We start from the raw sequence: 22,226 nt of genomic DNA on the forward strand, positions 1-22,226 counted from the left end.
TGCAATAGTAGTTAGTAATTTCGTGAACTGGTTTTTTTGCACTGCCTAGAATATGTTGTGCTGTATGCCTTTTGCAGAGACGTTATTATGACTTGAGGCGAGAAAACGACGCGTGACACGTGGCCCACTACTACCGTGGTTTCCGATGAGCGCGTAACCATTTCTCCGGCACTTCTACAATACATAACAATACTAACAATAAATATTCAATAATTAACTTACCATGCTCACAGTCGCTGCTGAAAATGGCACCCATTTTTGCCGCCACACACAACTGACATCTTCTAATAAACGAATGAACAACACTCTGAAGTTCCATATTATTGATAGCCTCGATTTCTTCTCGTATATAGTCTTTTAGTTCATCTATAGAATGAGAACTTTTTCTATAAACCCTACCTATTAGTGTTATCCATAAGATAAAAATCACAGAGTGTTATATATGGGTTTCGTGGAGCCCACAAATTATTATTTATTACTCTCGTACCAAAAATACGCCGTAATTCTCTCATTGACACAGTAGCTGTATGAGCAGTGGCATATACACATGTTCACGCAGTGAGAATTTGTTGGTAGGCATTATCTAAATACACAATTATCATTAAACTTTATACACTAACTTTGTACACTTGAAGAATCAAGACTTTTGTAACACGACTTGTGACTACAGTGAATGCTATATGGCGACTGAGGATCTACTATGCCGCACCTCTAACAGCCTGCTTATTGCAGACCGTGCAGGGAGCAGGCCGCCAGTAACCCACCGTTTTCTCCCCTCACGTCATAATAATGTCTCGTATATACTCTTATTGTTCATTGATGACAGGCTACAGGTAGTAGTTTGTGTAAAGAACATTACTTTACATGAAGTGATTTTACAGTAACAAGCTGGGGAATAATTGTTTATTAGCACGAAGGTGAAAGTGTATAAGGTGCCACCAGGATTTAATTTGTGTTTATCGTAGTTGTAGTTCAAGAAATGATTGACTATGACTGATATCTTGAATCATACATACAAATTTAAAGACTATATCAGTTTTTTTTAATGAGAAGTAAAAATGTGTTAATTTGGACTTTTACAACAGACTGTTTCAATTTACGAGTCCAAACATGTAGTTTCTCGCCTTATCACTTGGATTCAAATTTTGAATCGTCACCTGATTTCTAATGACTCTTTGTCATTCGTTATAAAAATAACGTTAAGGCTAATTCTTATTTAAAATGTTCCATGAAGTAAGTTACTATTATAGTAAACATTCTTAAGGCTTTATCTCTGTATTTCCTGAATAAATTGCCTAGTTATTGAAGATAACAGGGTGTTCAGGGAGACAACACTGACACGTTGACAAATAATATCTCAAAAACAATTTTTAATATTATATAAAAACGTTGAACACGCTTTTTTCGTAGATACAATATATTATATTTATGTCAATATGTCTTCGCCTAGGAAAGTGTCCAGCCCTCCACTCCTCCTTCGAAGTTGACCGTTACTGGGAAGCTAGGATGAAGATGTGTTATTTGAGTTAATTGCAATTTTCCTATTACTGTTTTTTGTTGTTTGTTTGTAGTCATTGACTCCATTGGTCATGTACTAGCCATTTGCAAAATAAATAAATAAATACATATTTATTTCTCCGAACAAATACATGAAAATTGAAATAAATATTAATACAAACATGACTGAATAAAAAAAGAATATATTATACATTGGCAAGGTGTTCAAAGATTTGCTAATATTCTTCTTTTCTTGTTGCAGCATGTTCAAAGTGCGGAAAACTCTCAAGGTGCCTCAGTAAGTATAAATATATTTCAAGTAAACTTTTAAACTGTCCTACTATCACACAATGTTTATAGTCCTCGGAAGGCATTTGACTAAATATATTTTATTTCAAATATGATATTAGATGAACACTCTTCGAGACTTCATCTGACACAATTCAAGCCTACACATTATAAGAAAACTATCCCATGCTGGATTCGAATTCATTACCATCGTTTCCACAGAAGGTTAAGGAGAATCCCATCTTTAAAGACTGTCAGCATTTGCTAGCAGTAGGGATTTCAGTGTCCCGCATCGTGGTCTAAGGCATCCTCCCTAGGACCTGCATACGGAAAGCACGTTGGTTTGAATCTGCATTGGGAAAGAAATTTTCTCATGAAATTTTGGCTTGTGTATGGGACTGATGCCCACCCAGCATCGTGATGCACTGGGGAGCTATGATAGGTAGTGAAATCTGGTTATGAAAGCCTGCTGTAACGGCTGGGGAAATCATCGTGCTAACCACATGATACCTCCAACCTGGTTGGATGGTTATCTAGTTATCAGTGCTTCTAGACTTGATTTATTACAACTTTCTTAACTATCAGTATTCTGTTAGTCTGGCGATGTCAAATTCTGTTTCTGAAGTTGGAGTATCTGTAAGGTGGAATTTTTCATTCACAGTGATAAGATGATAATTGAGACTGATGATTAGCAAAGTAAAATCGATAAATATTACCTAGAGCTCTCTCCTTCAGGGTCAGGATTCTTTTATATGAAACAAGAATGCCTCATCAAGACTCTTATTGCCCTTAAGAATTCGTCAGATTTGAGTTAAACGAAATTCTAATCTAATGGTGAACATGATAACCGCCCATCAGCCATAATTTTCGCATAATTTATGGTATGGTATTTATGTGTTATTGCAGGCGAGAGGCACCATGAAACGTAAGGAAGCGCGAAAAATTCTTACACACCACCTCTACTTCTGCATGAGAGACTTTGGACATCACATTGGGGAAGATACAGAAATTTACTTTTCTCTGTATGATACTAAGAAAGCCAAATATATAAGGTAACATGAAATATTGCTATTTGTAAATTCATGTCTTACACTAAAGGCTAGCAGTTAGAAGATATATAATCACAGTCTAAGTGTTTTGAGGACATACAGTGTACCCAAGTTCCACATAATATTATGAAACGTTGTTACTTTTAGGTTTTTTATGCTTTTCTGTTTCATTCTTTGCTCTTTTTTATTAGGTAATGAAACTATAATAATTAATAATTAATTTAGTATAATGTCTTAATCAATTATTTATAATAATTAATTTAAGCACAAATGAGAAGTGGTAATTTATTTAAATTAGCACAATATTTTGATTGTAATTTAACTTTGAGATGCTTGGTGAGTTGCAGTTTTCTGAAATTTTTCACTTTTTCAAGTTTTTTACATTATAGTACGTACATTGCCAGTAATAAAAAAAAAAAAAAAAGAAAAGACGAAGGAACCCTTCAAAGATCTTAACTAAAAGGAGTAATATATTGATGCTATGCTTGGAAGATATAACCAAGATACTGATTGGACTATGATTTTATTATTACTTTTTTTACAGCTAGCCTTTAGTATCAATGTAGTTATAGTCATTTATGCCCTTTTTCCGCTATCTTTAAAATTCGCAATCCATTGCTCAAATTTATATGGTACTGGTATTGTACTTATTGGATGTCAGCATATGAAGTAGTAACCCCAGATTGTATTGGTTATGTTAGGTTAGACTAGACTAGGACTTAAATTAGTGCTTAGGTCTGTTAATAAGGCCGTGTCTCAAAGTTACATTTTCAGCTGAAGTAAACTAGATAGTTGTCTAAAAAGTCAGATGTGACGACAGAAGTCAAGAACCAAAGCTACATAGTGCATAGCTACAAGTTCGTAGCTACAGTAAACGAAAATGCTTGCTTGAGTGTTGACTTGTGTACTAAACAAACATGGATACCTCATACCATTAGCATTTGAGGTTATGAAATCTGAAGATGTTTTGGAAATGAAATGTAGAACAATATGTTAACCTTCAACATTGACATTGGTACTCTGGTACCTTCTTTACATTTTTTAACTACTGGAATATTTTAGGCTCTTACCTTTTCCACATAACTCGTAATGAAACTGCATTAGGACACTGTCTTCTTAATTCAGTGCTGCATCGTGATGTCGTAGTTTTAAGAAAAAGTCTATGAAGGCCGTGATTCAAGCATACCGTACATGTTCAAAGTTCCTAGTGTGTAGTTTACTAGTCAGCTAGTTGGTATTCACTAGTGTGTAGTATAGATTTAAGCTTTGAGACGTGGCCTTACAGTTTGATTCAAAAGACATTAAGGGGAAACTTATACAGTATGTGTGCGTACATATGAAAAGGGACCAGTTCCCGGCGCACAGTTTTCGAGTAAATTGGATTTTCTAAGAATTCGTATGGAAGCAGGTAGCCTATTTAAATCACTTTAAACCACTTCCAATGTGAAACATCTCATGCATTTGTTAAATTTTCAGTTTGATATCAGTTGCACGTGTGCATGTTCTGCAATGGTACCAGTAGTGTACAAGAGTCTGACCTAGCAAGCAAAGAATACATTATAGTTTTATTACTAATGAATCATGCTTTTACTTTTACAGTGAACGTTTTCTAGTCAGGATATCCAAGGAGGGTTTCTCCAACTACGTTGAGAAGCTGCATAGTAATTGTACTATTTTTACGGTAAGTAGGCATAAATTGTAATTTGATCACGTTTAGATCTTGAGATTTGTGGTAGACAAAGGAGTTGTGTTGCCAAGAGTGGGTGAAGAAAGAGTGATGCTGAAACTAATCAGGAAGAGGAAAAGGAATTGGTTAGGTCATTGGCTGAAACTGAAGGATGCACTGGAAGGAATGATGGGATAAGAGTTCAGGGCAGAAGAAGATATCAGATGATAGACGACATTAAGATACATGGATCATATGAGGAGATAAAGAGGAAGACAGAAAATAGGAAAGATTGGAGAAAGCTGGGTTTGCAGTGAAAGATCTGCCCTTGGGCAGAACATTATGAATGAATGAATGAATGAATGAATGGAAGGAGTTGTAATATATAATGCATTTTAACAAGAACTAAATCCTGACAGAAAATTTTGGTGGCGAAACTCATAGCCATGGTGGAGGCAGAATACTTTTGTCATATATAAAGCTGTCAGAATCATAGCTGGAGAATTTAGGCAATGAATCAGGACCAAATCTCAAGGAAAGAATTGCTGAGCACTTGACAAGAAAATCATTGGCTCTTTAAAATTGTTCTAGCTTACTTGGTATCCTTTTTCAATGTGTAACCTCACATGTTAGTTGGTTTCATTTTATACAGGGTGAGTTTTAAGTCTACTAACAAACTTCAGGGGGTGATTCCTGATTGAAAATGGAGCACAAAAGTTCATATCACCTTGTGTCCGGAATGCACAGTTTCCACGATAGATGGCACTGAAGAACAACATCAAACAAAGAGCCCTGGCACACAGTAGGCCTACATGGCCTGAATCTCATCCATGTCACAACAAATGTTCAAAGTGGCCTCCATGGGATGCAATGCACGCGTTCATACGTCGCATTGTGGATTGCCTCACTCGTTCGAATGTTCTGGCCTGTGTCTGAATAGGTCACAGGCTACATGGATACGCTGTTCAAGGGTCTCAACATCAGGAACAGTCTCACCGTACACAATGCCTTTCAGATGCCCCCACAAGTAAAAATCCAGGGGGTTTAAGTCCGGTGATCGAGCAGGCCATGTAACAGGGCCTCCACGTCCTATCCAACGTCTGGGGAAGATGTTGTTGAGGTGTTGGCGAACATCAATGCGGAAGTGGACTGGCGTTACATCGTGTTGCGGCCACATTGCCTGTCGTGTTGTGAAAGGCACATTCTTCAGCAATGGAGGCAGAGTGTTTCGCAGGAAGTCCAGTTACGTTTCTCCGTTCAGGCATTGTGGAAGAAGAACTGGCCCAAGTAGGCAGTTGCCAATTACCTCTGCCCATCATTGATGCTGAACTGCTGCTGATGAGATGCTTCAAGCATTCCGTGAGGATTTTCTGTAGCCCACAGATGACGATTATGTAGGTTAATGATGCCATTTCTACCAAAGGTCGCTTCATCGGTGAAGAGGACTGAAGATAGAAATCCCATAATGGTGATGGTCTGTTGCAGAAACCAGCGACAGAATCTTTCCCATGGAGGAAAATCCGCCTGTGATAATCCCTGTACACGTTGGAGGTGATAGGGATAATAGTGGTTGTCATGTAGGATACAGATAACCGTCCTTTGACTTACACCATGTTGGCGGGCCACTTGCCTGGAGCTTGTACCAGGGTTGTTTTCAAAATCATGGAGAACATGTTCCTCCACATCTGATGTATGCATAGTCTGCGGCCGCTCGCATGTTCGTCAGTCTCAAAGGACCCATGCTCACACAAACGCCGAAAAATGGCACCAAATGTTGTGTGATGTGAGTGGTGCTGTCGTCAGAGTACGTGGGTCGGTACATCCGTGCTGCCTCTCGTCCGTTTCCACGTCTTGGCTATACACGAATACTGTCTCGGCTTGTTCCTGGAATGAATACCGGACCATTGTGCTTCTACGTTGCTTAAATCATACTATTTTCAACACACAAAATGCACACTGCAAGTTATGAGAGAATGTTGTCAGTGCCATCTACAGTGGAAACTATGCATTTCCGGACACAAGGTGATATGAACTTTTGTGCTCTATTTTCAGTCAGGAATCATCCTCTGAAGTTTGTAGGGGGACTTAAAACTCATCCTGTATAAAAGACTTTGAGTCACTGAGATTTTAAATCAACATGTTTTCATACTTTCGCAGTAGACACCACCACAATTATTATCGTAATGTATGTTATACTTACACTTCGATAATTTTACTGAAATTAATTTGGCATGACAGTTTAAGGCAGCATTATGAGATTTTGTAAAGCACACTATATTAACATTATTTAGTTGTGTGAGCTCAATGCAGATGTCACTATCAACGAGCATAGTCACTCATTATTTTCATTATTTTCACACTGCAATTGACAGAAAGTCCTACACCTCACCAAATGGTGACAACGACAACGATGATGATGATGATGATGATGATGATGATGATGATGATGATGATGATGATGACGACGACGACGACGACGACGACGACGACGAAGACCACGATGATGATGATGATGATGATGATGATGGTAGCATAAGTCGATTGTGATATCACGAGATTGGAAAGTCGCAATATACATGCAAACAAGTACATAACACTGAAATCACAGAAAAAATTCACTTAATAAAACATGAAACAAAGACGTACTTGGAACATGCAGAACAGACGCAAATAACTGGCAGATATTATGTATGAGAATTGGAACCAACACCTGATGTCATGGTGTCAATTGGGTGAAAATTTACACTTGCTGTGACAATGCTCCCAAAAAAAAAAAAAAAAAAACAATGAATTATCAAGTCTAGAATATTTTAATTAAGCTCATTAGGGTATAGAAATTTGGCTCTGATATGAAGATGGAGAAGATAAGTTCCAGAAATTGATCTACATTTCATGCTAAAGGAAAGTATGTGGTATGCTATTTTAGTTTCTCTTACTAAAATTTTAACTTTTAAGTACAGTACTTATATATAGAACAGCCTAATTCTTACAAGACTAGACAATGTAAAATTTCCAGTCACATGCAACATTGGCTGGCACTTGTTTGGGAATCTGTGGATAACTATCAGAGCTGTTCTTATGTTCATCTCACTATACCAAGACTTAAAAACGGAATATGGCAGGCTTGGGCACAGGATTAATAGAATTTTGCATTTATTTAGCTTTGTTCATGAACAAAAAGATCATTCACATATCAGTACATTGAATCTACTAAAAATGGAGGCTGTGCATAAGGTATTTTCCTGCATTGAATGTTATTACCTTCATCCAGGAGGATAAGCATGGAAATTATCGCAGCATTATAGGCATCTCATTAGGGAAATGTTAAACCACTGAACTTCTCAAACAAACAAAGCAGATACATTGGTGTTAGCAGTTAGAATATGAAATTATTAAATAGGAATTTGATAGTTGATTGATCTTAAAATTGTTCCTTTGACCTGTGGATACTGCAACACTTGTGATTTATTAACAGGACCTGGGTAATGCAGATCTCACCTGTGATATGTGGTTGGTGGCCCACGTGATGAGGATGGGCCGAATGCTGTACTCAGACTCGTCCAAGAAGTCGTCAAGTTCATCCAGTCATACTGTCCCTGCACACCAGCTGTTCAAAAGGCCACATGGCTGTGCGGTACTCAATATTAACGATGTCCTTTTGAACAAGGACTCTCCACCTGCAGGTGCTAATGACGAACGTGAATTCACGTTCAAAGTTTATCAAGGAGAGGAGAAAGACTTTCATCAGCTCCACGAGCTCATCATCAAAAAGCAGAGCAACAAATACAACCCACTTTCAGGGCAACCCAACTATGGTAAGTGGCTAAGTACCATATCTATTTTAACTTTTAATTATACTTCATTCTTGATTCTTTTAACACTTATACAGGGTGTAAACGATATTAACTCCCAAAATTATATAGACAGCAGTGGCGGCTGAAGCCACTTTGTCTAAATAGTGTCAGGATATTCAAGTCAGAAACGAAAAGTAACGATAATGTATCATTTTATAATAATAATAATAATAATAATAATAATAATAATAATAATAATAATAATAATAGAATAATAATAATAATAATAGACCTGGTAATAAAATAGTATAATAAATTCACAGAATTTTGAAGTTTTCAAAACTATTCTATACTTGAATTCTATTTTCCTGTAATTTTCAGCAAAGAGTCCAATGACTTTCTGACTAAAATTGGGGATCTTGTTACCAGATGTGAATTAAATCCATCACACCTTTTTTAGACCAGTGCCAAATGCAACCAAAAAGAACACGAGGAAAGCAGAACAAAGAATTTTTAATATCACATCAACAAATCCATTTGTTTGTTGCATAAACATTTTAGCATTTTTTTATTTACATGTTCAGATCTAGAGTTAGTCTTTTACTTTCTGTTTGTCTATTATGATGAAGAAACCAGGTTCTTCACTGCAAACTCAGCTTTCTCCAGTCTTTGCTATTTTCTGCCTTCCTCTTTGTTTCCTCATATGATCCACATATCTTAATGTCGTCTATCATCTGAAATCTTCTTCTGCTCCGAACTCTTCTTCCATTCACCAGTCCTTCCAATGCATCCTTCAGTAGGCAGTTTCTTCACAGCCAGTGACCCAGTCAATTCCTTTTTCTCTTTCTGATCAGTTTCAGCATCATTCTTTCTTCACCCACTCTTTCCAACACAATTTCATTTCTTATTCTGTCTGTTCACTTCATATGTTCCATTCTTCTCCATATCCACATTTCAAATGCGTCTATTCGTTTCTCTTCATTTCGTCGTAATGTCCATATTTCTGCCCCATACAATGCCACACTCCACACAAAGCACTTTACTAGTCTCTTCCTCAGTTCTTTTTCCAGAGGTCCGCAGAAGATGTTCCTTTTTCTATTAAAAGCTTCCTTTGCCATTGCTATCCTCCTTTTGACTTTCTGGGTGTAGCCCATATATGCATAATAAAATATATGACGCCAGATACTGCATTGTTTTCTGTACGCTCACGCTCTTTTGAATAACGTATTTTTCGGCAAGAAAGTTAGCCCTGGCATGGAACAAATATTCGTTATTTAGTGCTGCCATCTCGAATCGAGTTATCAACTGAATGGCATGGATAAGACCTTTTCCCTTGCCCTTTGCACCACCGTGAAGCTCCATTGAATGGATTACAAAACACTTTTGTGCATGCCCTTACAGAGGTGATTGGCAGTGCCATGACACGAGGGCACTACCCCTAAAGCCACCCCTGATAGACAGTACATATCAGTCTGTTCAACAAAATGTCTAGTAAAATTTAATATTTCTTGTAATTTTGTTTTTAATTTGTAAAATACCATGTTTCTAAGACTGATAGTACTCTAATTATTTGTTTACATTTCGGCTGAACGTGAATGTTGTTGCCAAGACCTTGAACCCAACACATACCAATACAAATCAGAGACACGACAGAATAACAAACGACTGCTTCAGCATAAGTATTGGGCAAAATAAATAATGACTGTCTATTCTCTTTTCCAAAAAGTTAGACTCACAAACACATTTTTTCTGGGAAAACTTGAAAGTTACAAAAAATAAATAAATAAAAACATTGTGTGACGTTTTTCTTCAGTTATTTATGCTCTACACCAGTATTTTTTGACAGTTTATATTGTTTACATTCTGTATAATTGCTGATGAACTATTAAGTTATTTAAATTAAATGAGTAACTACTTCACTGTGTTAATATTTAAATTATGGTGTTATTTTACCTGTTTGACTAGTTTCGATGTTATAATCACCATCTTCTAAATTCTAGAAATCTGTATTTTGACATTACGAAGAAGATACTCGTAAGTTTTTAAAATGAACAAATGTATAAGACCTATAGTTGTTTTTGAAATGTGGTGTTCCAGGTATTGTGATCTCGCTGAAGATGTTACATGGAGAGTTACCCCAAGTCCGAGAAGAGAATCCTTTATTGTTTAAAAATATTTCCCTTACAAAGAAACTAGGTTTTTCTGATGTCATTATGCCTGGAGATGTAAGGTTAGTTGTAAATATTCTGCACTATAAATTTAACATATCAATTACGGTGAATTTATTATCATTTCAGTTATAATGCATGTTTTAGCATTTAGAGTTTAATCCTTATATTCAGTGATTTAGTTAGAAAAAAATATTTACAGGAACTCACCTTATTGATTTATTAATCGTCAAATGAACTCATACCGGATGTCTTGTTGGCATCCCCATGTCTATGATATGCATTAATATGTATTTTCCAGAACAGCGTTCAGGTGCGTTATGGTCCAACTAAATTACTGCTTATATTACATAATAATGATGTTCCTGAAATAACAAGTGTAGATTTATTGTGATTAGAAGCATTCTCTTAATTTAGGATATACAAAGTCAGTGCATTAAGCTTAGGTATGACATCCCATGCTTCTATTATTATTATTATTATCAGGAATTCTTTCATACATTCATGGCTTTCTTCGACAGCAGCTTTCGACATAGGGTGCAGATTTGTACAACCACTAGTTATTTGAAAATATATATTAATTTTTCGATATATTTCTCTTCCTTGACATATACTTAAATCAGTGCACTAACAGTAAGCATGCACTCTTAATTTTCCAAATTGCCTGTTGAGGGGTGATTTTGTGCTTGGTAAATTGCTGAAACAAGGCATCCATCAAAGTTCTTCCTATTTTCATTTTGGACCTACTCATATTTGATATTGCATACAATGAATAGATAGCCATAGTCACAGAGAATTTATAGTGCACTCTCGTAATTTAGTATATTATATTAAATTTTCAACTGTCTTGCGTTTTGTGTGTCAGATGTGAGTGATTGTAAGTATATTCAGGATCAGGAATAACATGCCCACTATTTTCATTATACCATCCAGTTGGACAACATACAACGAACTTTGATGCAGAAATAACAGCTATCCACATCTCCTTCCAACAGCTTTTATACTGAATAGATAAATTTTAAAAAGTTGTTATCTTCTGTGACTCCAAAGCAGCAATTCAAACTATAAATTCAAATAAAAATACAGTAAAATCCCTCGTATCAGGCATCCAAATAACAGGCAATACCAAAACAACGGCACTTTTGGCTGAGCCAAAAGAAAAAATTTGAATCCACCACATTGCCACACTCTGGGCCGTCAGTTTTGCCACATTAGGAAATTCGCACAAACTTTCATTTTCAGGGAATATTCGAACCTAAAATTAGTGTATTATTTGTCTGGTGTGATGCGTTTTAATAAACAAAATCCACACGGTTTTTATGTTTATTTAATTATATTCGGGCCATCAGTGTTGCCATATTAGGAAGTTCGCACGAACTTTAATTTTCAGTGAATATTCGAACCTAAAATTGTGTATTATTTGTGTTGTGTGATGTGTTTTAATAATGAAAATTTACACAATTTTTATGTTTATTCAGTTATGAGAAAGTGATAGAGAAATAAGCTTCATATGGCTGGTGTTTCAACATTTGGCACCATGAAATACGAACCTTTTTTTTTTGTATATACCGTTATTTATTCAATTATCCGGCAAAATCTCGTATCTGGAAGTAGCCTGGTCCCTTTGGTGCCGGATAAGAGGGATTCTACTGTATGTCAGTCCAAATTAAAGAATGCTTCAAATGACTCAACATCTTCAGAAACTACAAAAAAGAAGTACAACTACAATGGATACCAGCACATTGTGGAATATCTGGCAACGAGACTGCTGATTTTCTTGCAAAGAAAGGCTGTGATCTACCTTAAAAGAAAAATGAAAATTTACCCTTCATATCCATAAAAAAAATTAAAAACAGATACAAAGACCAGTACAACCAAGAATTACACAATAAAGCCAAGGACAAAAGGTAGAATATCATTATTAATAAAACATAAACCATCCCTCAAGCACCTCGCAAAAGTTTAGTAGAAAAATTCAGACTTATCACAGAACACAACTGTTTAGTGAAGCCCTTAAACAAAATTGGAATTTACAGTAACCCAAACTGCTCTCTACGTGATCAAGAAGAAGAAGTGACTGAAAACCATCTTCAAACCTGTAATGCTCTACTTTCTGGATCCATAATAGAAAAATACTGAACAGCAAGAGTGCTAATGGCTTCACTGCCAAGGGCCAAGCATTAGACAATAACATCTATTGGTCGAATTTTGTTGAGCATTTACTTGTACATGACTGTTAGATGAATTCGACAGTCAGTTATTATCAAAACGTTTTCAGTTGTATCTCATAGGTTGTAAGAAGTAAAAAATCCTTGAAGGTCAACACAAAACTTGAATATTGTCAGGAAATTGCAGCCACAAATTTTTTGTGCAATGAGTTACTACCTACTGGTTTTTCACAGTCTAAATACTTTACTCTCTTTTTTTCAGCAATTTCGGGCCACACATTCGTAATGCATTAAATTCCTGTTCTTCACACTTCACCTGAGTCCATCTATCCATAGACAGGTCTCCGAGAAAGAATGATAGGGTTTCATGAGGTTATTGTGAAGTATGTACTATGTGTAATGGATTGGAATTGTTTCTGTTTAATTCAGTAACTCAAAAATTCCGAACAATATTATTAAGTTTCAATATGCACACCATTAACAGCATGTCACTTGTCATAACAATATCCAATTTCATATTAGGAATAAAATATGTATTTTTTTATTACTGATATGACGTTAAAAGTGGTGTAATCAAGATGTAAAATTCAATTTCAGTTACCAGTCTGGCAAGAACGTCTGGAGTAGCACTTCCAATTGCTTCTCAAATTGATTTTTCTTTGACGACGATTAAGATTCAGAATGTCTTTACTGTAAACCTTATTTTTGTCATAATTCCCCAGGAAGAAGTCTCATGGAGTAAGATCATGACTTCTTGCGGACCACAGGATAGATGCATTTCTGCCAGTGGCGTATACTGGTTAAAGGGTTTGGGCTACCGCTGACCCTATTATCACACAAAATATATCTAACAATTACTTTAATTTTAATTACTATGGTAAAACTAATAATACAAAATTATTACATTATGTTATATTATAAACTTTTTCTTTTGTAATTTCCTTGGGCTACCGCCGGTAGCCCCGGTAGCCCGCAAAATACGCCCCTGATTTCTGCCAATCCATCACTCTGAAAATCAGCGGTTCTTACACATGATTCGCAAAATGGAGTGGTGCTTCACCTTGTTGAAAGATTATCTGAAACCAAGCGCCTTCCATTTTCTCGATTTGAGGAAAGAGAAAGATATCTAGTACTGTATGTGAGGTTGATGTTGGTTTCAGAAAAGAAATAGACCGAAAAATCTAGTTATGCATTATGTCACACCAAATATTGACATTTTTTTAGGAGAATTTGATTTCTCAATGCATTTATTTCAGTGAATAGGGATTATATAGAATGGACACAGAGCGAATTTTCCTGTTCTCTTTTTCTGTGTTCATGCGGTTTGTCGTCATTTAGTTCCACTTTCAAGTGGTAGAGGTTAGTGTAATCAAGCACATGCAAGAATTCTTCGATAATAATTGATTATAAGAGTTGAGACACAGGATCCAAACATCGCCAGCTTTCTGCATAATCCAGTAACAGCTTTGCTTCCAATAAATTCAAGTTAACAGCTTTTCCTTATTTCTCAGTGATGAACTAGCTGTAATAATAATTTTTATGTTTTATGTATAATAAATTATATTATAAAATAATGTAGTACACTATAAAATTATGTATCAAATTTGTTTAATATTCGTATACAATATAAGTTACTGTATAGGCATATGGTTTTTATTTCTCATAGAAGTTTTGTTTTTCCATTTTGAGCGCTATCAAATCATTACATATTTTAATTGTTGATGGGGTCAGTGTCTCAATTCTCATTATAAAGGAATTCTAGAGTCTAGACATTACAGATAATGACGGATTTATTACTTCATCAGTCCAATTTATTTTATTTGAGTGCATAATGTACCTAGATGTATTAATTGTATGTGTTATAATATTTCCGCTGTGTCGACTGCTAATTGGTGTGATGTCAGTGCCAATTCTAGGGAAAAAGTAAAATCTCACGCTCAAACTGGTTTGAAGGTCACTGAAATCAGTCACTACATCAAAGGTACCAATGCGAAGTGTCCATACTTATAATTACCTACACGCTGTTTATTTCAACATATAAATTTAACAATTACTTTATTATGACGATGACAACAACAATGGCAGAAAATAACAACACATGAACGCAATTTTTTTTGAGTTACTGAATTAAATAAAATCACTTTCAATCCATTATACATAATACATGCTTCACAGTAACCTCATGAAACTCACTATTCATTCTCGGAGACACTGTATTCCATCGTAAATTTAATTTTGTAATTTGTTTAAGAATATTATTGTCTTCCATTTGCATGATGCCGTCGTAGCTTCTTAGTTGTTATATTTTGATTTTCTGCAAACTTAATCCCCAGTTTTCTTCTAATTATGCGTGTATGATTTAAGACTTTCACCATGTACAACATGGTGGTGCCATAGATGTAGAAGAATCCTGCATCCTACAGTCAAAATCTGTGATGAATAAAAAATCCCAAAAATTTCGCACCACTTACCTCTGGACAAAACTCTTCACAAATACAGATCATGCACAGCATGACTCGCTGAAGTGATGTGCAACTTGAAAAATGGGTCACAGTCCTGCCATCTATCCGCAATATGCGGAACCCGAATCACGTAAGTGAAGTGGGTAGGCATTGGACACACACACACACACACACACACACACACACAGAGTTCATGTTATCGAACCATGAAATCCTTGTATAGCATCTTAAATAATAATCAATTTCCAGGTGCAGCCCATACTGAGTCCAGTGGTTCACTGAACCCCATATAATTTTCTTTTTACAAAATATTATTCCCTTTCACTCGTAAAAACCAAGAATATGTGTTTTAATATTAATCTGCATACCAAAATTTGGTTGAGTTGTGCTCATATCGATGAAGAAGTTACTTGCCAAGTAGAAACCGCTAAATGTAGGATTGAACACCCAGCAAATGGTTTCAGTGAGATAACGGTGGGTGAGTGAGGGGGGGGGGGGTTATATGGCCGTTATACACAGTGAAGTTGCTACTTTGTACTTGCAGCGATAGAGGCAGTAGAGAAAATTCCTACTGGACTACTGTAGGGTGTACTTAATCCCTCTATCTCTTTTTCACGCCCTATGGCCTATACATTCCTCATTCCAAAACTGCAGTTATGCATTGTATTTAAGGTAAGTTTAATAATACAGAAAAATATTAGTTTTTCCAAATTATTTGGACTCCCAACAAAATTGGTCATGAGCCACCAATGTCAGTTCCTATAGCAAATAATTTATTTCTTTGATCTGTATGCAATGGAAGCAGTGAAACACGTATGGCATATATGAACTTAATTCATTAATATGTCACATCAACGGACGTATATATGTCACCCAAACATCGTAAGATGAAGATTACCTTTATAATTATCAGATTCACGGTACTGTATTATATTTCAGAAATGATCTGTACCTGACTTTGGAGAAAGGAGAGTTTGAGCGTGGAGGAAAATCGACAGGGAAGAATATAGAAGTAACAATCCTAGTACTAGATTCGGAAGGAAAAGTTTTGGAGGTATGTATCATGATTAAAAACGTATTGCCTGCATTATTTTTATTTTGTGTAAATGTGTACGGTAAATTTATTTAGGCTTAATAATGTGATAAAATATAGTCGCTATATGTTATAAAAATCAGATTGACTGTAAAAATTGTTTCCCATAGAGCTTCCATTCGCCTTCTTTCTTCCTTGTATAGGTCACTGACTGAGTCACTATTATTGAATTCTCTGCAGAGTTCAAGATGTTACCTACTCATGAGTTCTTATGTTTACAAAACTGTAGGCCTATACGTGGGTGAACTTCTAAGTAATCATATGATGTCGTGAGTCTAGAAAGAGCTATGACAACCTTTCGAAGTTCTGGTATCAATAAAAATTAATTTAATTTATTAATTGTTGGTAATACAGGGCAGGTGTATCATGTCCTATCAACATTTTTAAGTTAATTTTAGACTGTAGATATAACAGAATCAAGTTGTCAAATTTTCCAGAGTGACTAATGAGTTCATCCCTGGCGAAGGCAAAGGATCTCTCTCTCTCTCCTTCTCTCCTTACAAGTTTCAGAATGGAGTGACGAAGGAGCACGTGTCTCACATATTGAACCAACTCTGTCAATATAACTAGAATAACTATCCAACTCTGCTGCTATCTGAAAAGCAAATGCCTGAGTAAACTGTCGCAATGCATTTTAGCTAAGCCTTTATCGAATATAGAACTTGATATTCGATATTACGTTATCAGTTATTGGACCTTCATTTTTTAAATTTATCCAATCAGGAGCACAATAATTGATAAAGAAATAATAGATTGACATGTTCTAAGTACGGTATTTAAAAAGTGCCTTTAATTTTTATACAATGTAATTTTACTGATAAATCGCTATTAAATAACAATTTTGACTTGATTTCGCAATTTTTCTCATTCTCAATTCTGCTAGAAAATCATGCTAAATCACCTTACAGATGAAGAAAAATACTTTCTACCCCACAATTTAAAAATTCGCGGATTTCGCAAATGCGAAATTTTCAGGTCACTAGTTATTACCGTAATGGAGACCAATATTATCAAAAGTGAAAGTGTTAACCTTTCTTCTTCCTTTCTATTAACAGTCCTGTTATTAATGAGAAAGAAATCGAAATAGTATATGATGGTTGTTCTTCCCTTGCCCCAGATTATAGTAGCTGAAATATAATACTGACTAATCAGCTGAGTTTGTGAAAGCAGAGGGTTTTACCTTAATCTCCTGGGCGTTCTTGGTCAGAATGTGGATGCCTTTACTTTGTTGCGAAAAATAAATTTTCACCATGTGCCGATACAGAGATATTATTACCAGAACAGTATTTTTTTAAATAATACCAATAACTACATATTTTCTGTTACTTTTGTGTGCTCTATTTTATATTTTCTAAAATCAATTAATCCTCATAAACCATTTATTTTAATGGATGTTAACTTATTTGTTCTCTATTTGTAGCTTACCAAGTTTCAACTCCATATGCAATAATACAGTAGAGTAGGCCTCCTTAATGTCAAATTTTAGCCTTGTTGTTACCTTAGTTTTCATCAGATTGAGTTTAGACAAGTTTCCTATATATTGTTAATAGTTTTACTAATTTGGTATCTATACCTGCATATTTTTGAATGACAATATTACAGTCTCATTTTTCGAAGTAATAAGTCCTTTCGATCATTTATTCTTAGGAATATGTATGATAAGTCTTTCTTGTGTTAAATTTTAACGTACCTTGTTAACATGTTTCGACCTATTTTGGGTCATCTTCAGAACTGGTCGTTGTTGGTGTTGGCGCCTCTTGTTTCCTGTGTGGGTGCGTTCATAGTGTAGAGTCAAAGAGTGTATGTGTTTTGAAATTGAGTTGTGTGTTCAGAATATTGTTTATTCTTACTATTTTCATAAAACTTTCTGTACCAATAATTTAGATTTTTCAATATTATTAGTAATAATTAATTAAATATGAATGAATTAAAATCAACCCTAGAGAATTATGAAAAATAATTTTAGAGTAACTTCTGAAACAAATCTAATTTCATTTTTTGGCTTTTACATTGAGATTTTACACTTATCTTATTGATATGTGTTCTGTTTTAGAATTGTCTATGGGGTGCATCAGGCATGGATGGAACGAATGAATATCAGTCCATGATTGTATACCATCATAATTCTCCATGGTGGTCAGAAACTATCCGATTGGCTGTTCCTATAGACAAGTTTTATGGCTCACATATTCGCCTTGAATACAGACATTGCTCAAGTGAGTTTATCCTTATTATTATTTGCATTTAATTAAATGTACAGTATCTGTTTGAAATTTTTTTATATAACCTTCTTTTTAAAACTCTGCCTTATTGCCTTATTTACATTACAATTATCATATGTCATAATAAGATCGTTTTAATAAGTTGCTTGACTTTTTTATCGAAATATGAGCAACAATATAACAGTACTGTAACGTCCTTCTATTTATGAAAAGAGATATTTTGCAATTAAAGAATGAAGTAATCCCCTTTACTTTTTATGATTAAATGCACTGTTAATTAGAAAATTAAGTTGGAAGTTCCAGCAGTCAGGCAACCTCGCTGCTAGCAGAGTCCCCTTTCTTATCGTAATATAGATGTAAGAGGTCAATGAACTGTCTTCTGCCTCCCTCTCTGGTTATAATGTTGAAATCTGATTGCATCGGTCAGTGGCTTGAAATTAAATGGTTTTTAAATTAAATTTACATAAAAACCGTCCACCTATACACCAGAGAGATAAATGATGCTTTATTAGATTTTCTATCGATATGGACAAAAAAACACGATCCTGTTCGCAATAGTTGCCGAATAAGAGAGTGTTAAACATTGGGGGGGGGGGGGGGCAGAATTTTCTTGAGAAAACTATGAACTTTCCACCAATATAGTATTACACAACTTATTTCTCATTATTAAAAGCAAAACATTCTTCTTTTTCAGTCAGTTTACAGTATTTATTCAAACAACAAATTTTGATGGCGAAGTTGAAGCCATTTATACATCACTTCAAAATGTATTTGTTTGGCTAAACCAGTGCAAAAACATAGTCATCCTGTCTGACTCCAAAGCTGCAATCCAGTCCATCAGCTCAACTACATCCCCTAAAATGGAAAAAGTAAAAGAAATTCATTGCATGGTAAAACAGATTCAAATGCTAAATAAAAAAGTGGTCTTCCAATGGATCCCGGTCCACTGCTGACTGAACGGTAACGAGAAAGCAGATATGTTAGCAAAGAAAGGAACTTATATCAACTTAAAAACAAATTTCAAGTTCCCATATGAATCAATAAAGCGAGTCATAAAAAGAATAAGTTACAGTGAACAGGCAAAACATCAAAATTCAAAATGGAAAGAATCATTCAAAGATCCAAAACTAATTCCTGATCTACCTCGAAAATCTGCCGTGGCCATGTTTAGATTGATTAATGGTCATGATTGCCTCAGTAAACACCTCCATCGTATTGGAGTACTGAATTCACCTAAATGCTTACTGTGCACCAGAGAAGAGGACATGGAGATGGAGCACCTGGCTAATTGTGAAACTCTTAGGACATTTGTGGACCTTCCATCAAAATATTGGGAAGCAAGAAGGATGATGACTTCATTGTTAAATCCAGAGCATTAGATACACACACACACACACTCACACACACACACACACACACACACACACACACACACACACACACACACACAGTATTTATTCAGTATAGTAGGTATTTAAAAGTTACACAGTTAGATTAGATTACTTCCTAACGAACTTCATTTGTTGCAATGGATATAATTTTACAAAGTACGAGATAATATCTTAGCAGAGATGTACATTAATCCTTCGCATATCGTATTTATTGTGGTGGGTATATTTACAGCTGAAACCCAAAAGGAGGATTAATTGTATATAATTAAAGTATTTTATTGCACTGTGACATTCTTTTCTGACTTTGATCGCACAAAATATCAAGTCTCATGCTGAAAACTCTAAGATGCACAATTACATTCCAGCTCGTGATAAAACTGACAACAAGAAGCTATTTGGCTTCTCATTTGCCCGACTAATGGAAGCAGGTGGAGCAACGTTAAGGGATGGCACACACGAGCTCTACATCTACAAATGTGAGGACAGAGTCAGACTGGAGTCCAGTTCGTACCTTCAGCTGCCGAGCAGCACACGGGACACAAGTGTTCACATCTCTTCCAACTCGACTGGCGCATTCAGTCGGAGCTCAAAAGAATCTGTCTATGTGCACACACTGCTTTGTTCAACAAAACTCACACAGAATGGTATGCTAGTTTATTTCTACAGATGTTTTAAAATATAATTACTTGCATTTAACTGAATGAAACCTTCATACGTCTGTGTTGTATTTAGTAGAATGGTTACCATACTTCCCTTTGGATCCGAAGTTTTATTCTGACTATTACACTTTTACTACGTTATACTACTTTTTACCAATAAAACTGTACGAAAAGACGTGTTTCAACCAATCATGGCTGTTTATCACTACAATTTTTTTCACTTCCCTAGCATTTGTTTGTTTTTATCACTTCCCTAGCATTTGCCTTTTTGTTTGCCAACATTTCAAACTGCAAATTCTTTATGGTACTATAAAACATGCTTTGCGATCGTCATTTGTTTCCCACATAGTCAACTGACAATGGCGGCTCTGTTCAAACGTTTTGGTGAAGCTAACATTAGTGAAATAGGATTTTAGTAAGTCAATTAATACCTATTTTATTGTATTAGAGTATACTTTATTTCTTCTAATCTTCATATACTTTCTTCTGTTTTTATCACCACCCTATCATTTGTTTGCCAACATTTAAAACTGCAAACTCTTCACGGTACTATAAAACATGCTTTGCGATCATCATTTTGTTTACTACATAGATGGTCAACTGAAAATGGCGGCTCCATTCAAACATTTTGGTGAAGCTAACATTAGTGAAATAGAATTTTAGTAAGTCGGTTAATATTTTATTGTATTAGAGTACTTCATTTCTTCTAATCTTCATATACTTTATTTTAATCATTTAATAGTCAATTAAATCCCACTCTAGTTTTGATTTTCTCTAGATAAATAAAACCTCTAGTGAGATTATTGTTGATAATAAGATTAGAATTTTTAAGTGACGACCAATACTATAGAATCAAGGACAGACACAACTTTTTTAATCAGTTATTTAACTACACTGCATCAATTGTGAGGTTATCTAGCACGATGGAATTGGTGATAGTGAGGTGGTATTTGGCGAAATGAGTCTGAGAATTCCTATGGGATTATCTGACATTCACCTTAAATTTGGAGAATATCTCGGGAAAAAAACTTAATCAGATAATCACTTTAAACAGGATTCGAATATATGCCGAAATGCTTGCTCAAATCTTTATGCAAACATGTTACAATCCTCGAAATTCGGATTTAATAACAAGCATGGTAACTACTTGGTCACCGGGAACAACTTATAATGTATTTTTTGTCTTATAAAAATTCAATTCAGGTTTCATTGCATTACTGTTTCCTTCCATTTTATGTATAATTTTTCTTGTATATCCTGAAATTTTTTTCACTCAGTGGACCTATTGTCATTACTTCAATGGAAGGAACACCCAGAAATGATTCAGGAAGCACTGAGTCGTGTGTTGCGGCTAAATGGAGAAGAATTAGTGAAATTTCTTCAAGATGTGCTGGATGCCCTGTTCTCTATGTTTTCTACAGAAGATGGCAATTCTACTACACATTCAGGATTGGTCTTCCATGCTTTAGTAAGTCTATTGCATATTTATAGTATTAAATCCCTGTGTAATTATTTCATTTTCCTTGGTTGTTTTATTGGAATTTGGCAGTGTCATGAACTTTGTCTAACTATAAATACTGCAGTAGTAGTAGTAGCAGCAGCAGCAATAATAATAATAATAATAATAATAATAATAATAATAATAATTTTTAGATCATTATAAGTAAAAATATTAATGTGAATCTGTGTCTAGTTCTCAATAATTATGTGCTATAACAGTCGATATTAAAAGACAGTAGTCATTTGTCAACTATGAAACAAAATTATGG

General features: G+C 35.1%; 1 protein-coding gene across 1 annotated transcript in view; it reads left to right on the plus strand.

Moving 5' to 3' along the window:
• spg (dedicator of cytokinesis spg) overlaps positions 1 to 22,226 on the plus strand; it is a 657,455-nt gene that overhangs the window by 584,150 nt on the left and 51,079 nt on the right. Inside the window, exons 8-16 of the mRNA XM_069848787.1 lie at positions 1,760 to 1,795; positions 2,692 to 2,837; positions 4,434 to 4,515; positions 7,976 to 8,315; positions 10,392 to 10,524; positions 16,032 to 16,146; positions 18,239 to 18,401; positions 20,164 to 20,442; positions 21,735 to 21,925. Coding sequence (XP_069704888.1) covers positions 1,760 to 1,795; positions 2,692 to 2,837; positions 4,434 to 4,515; positions 7,976 to 8,315; positions 10,392 to 10,524; positions 16,032 to 16,146; positions 18,239 to 18,401; positions 20,164 to 20,442; positions 21,735 to 21,925 — 1,485 coding nt within the window. The remainder of the gene's footprint in view (positions 1 to 1,759; positions 1,796 to 2,691; positions 2,838 to 4,433; positions 4,516 to 7,975; positions 8,316 to 10,391; positions 10,525 to 16,031; positions 16,147 to 18,238; positions 18,402 to 20,163; positions 20,443 to 21,734; positions 21,926 to 22,226) is intronic.

This window comes from Periplaneta americana, chromosome 15, assembly GCF_040183065.1.
Source record: "Periplaneta americana isolate PAMFEO1 chromosome 15, P.americana_PAMFEO1_priV1, whole genome shotgun sequence".
Classification (NCBI taxonomy): Eukaryota; Metazoa; Arthropoda; class Insecta; order Blattodea; family Blattidae; genus Periplaneta; species Periplaneta americana.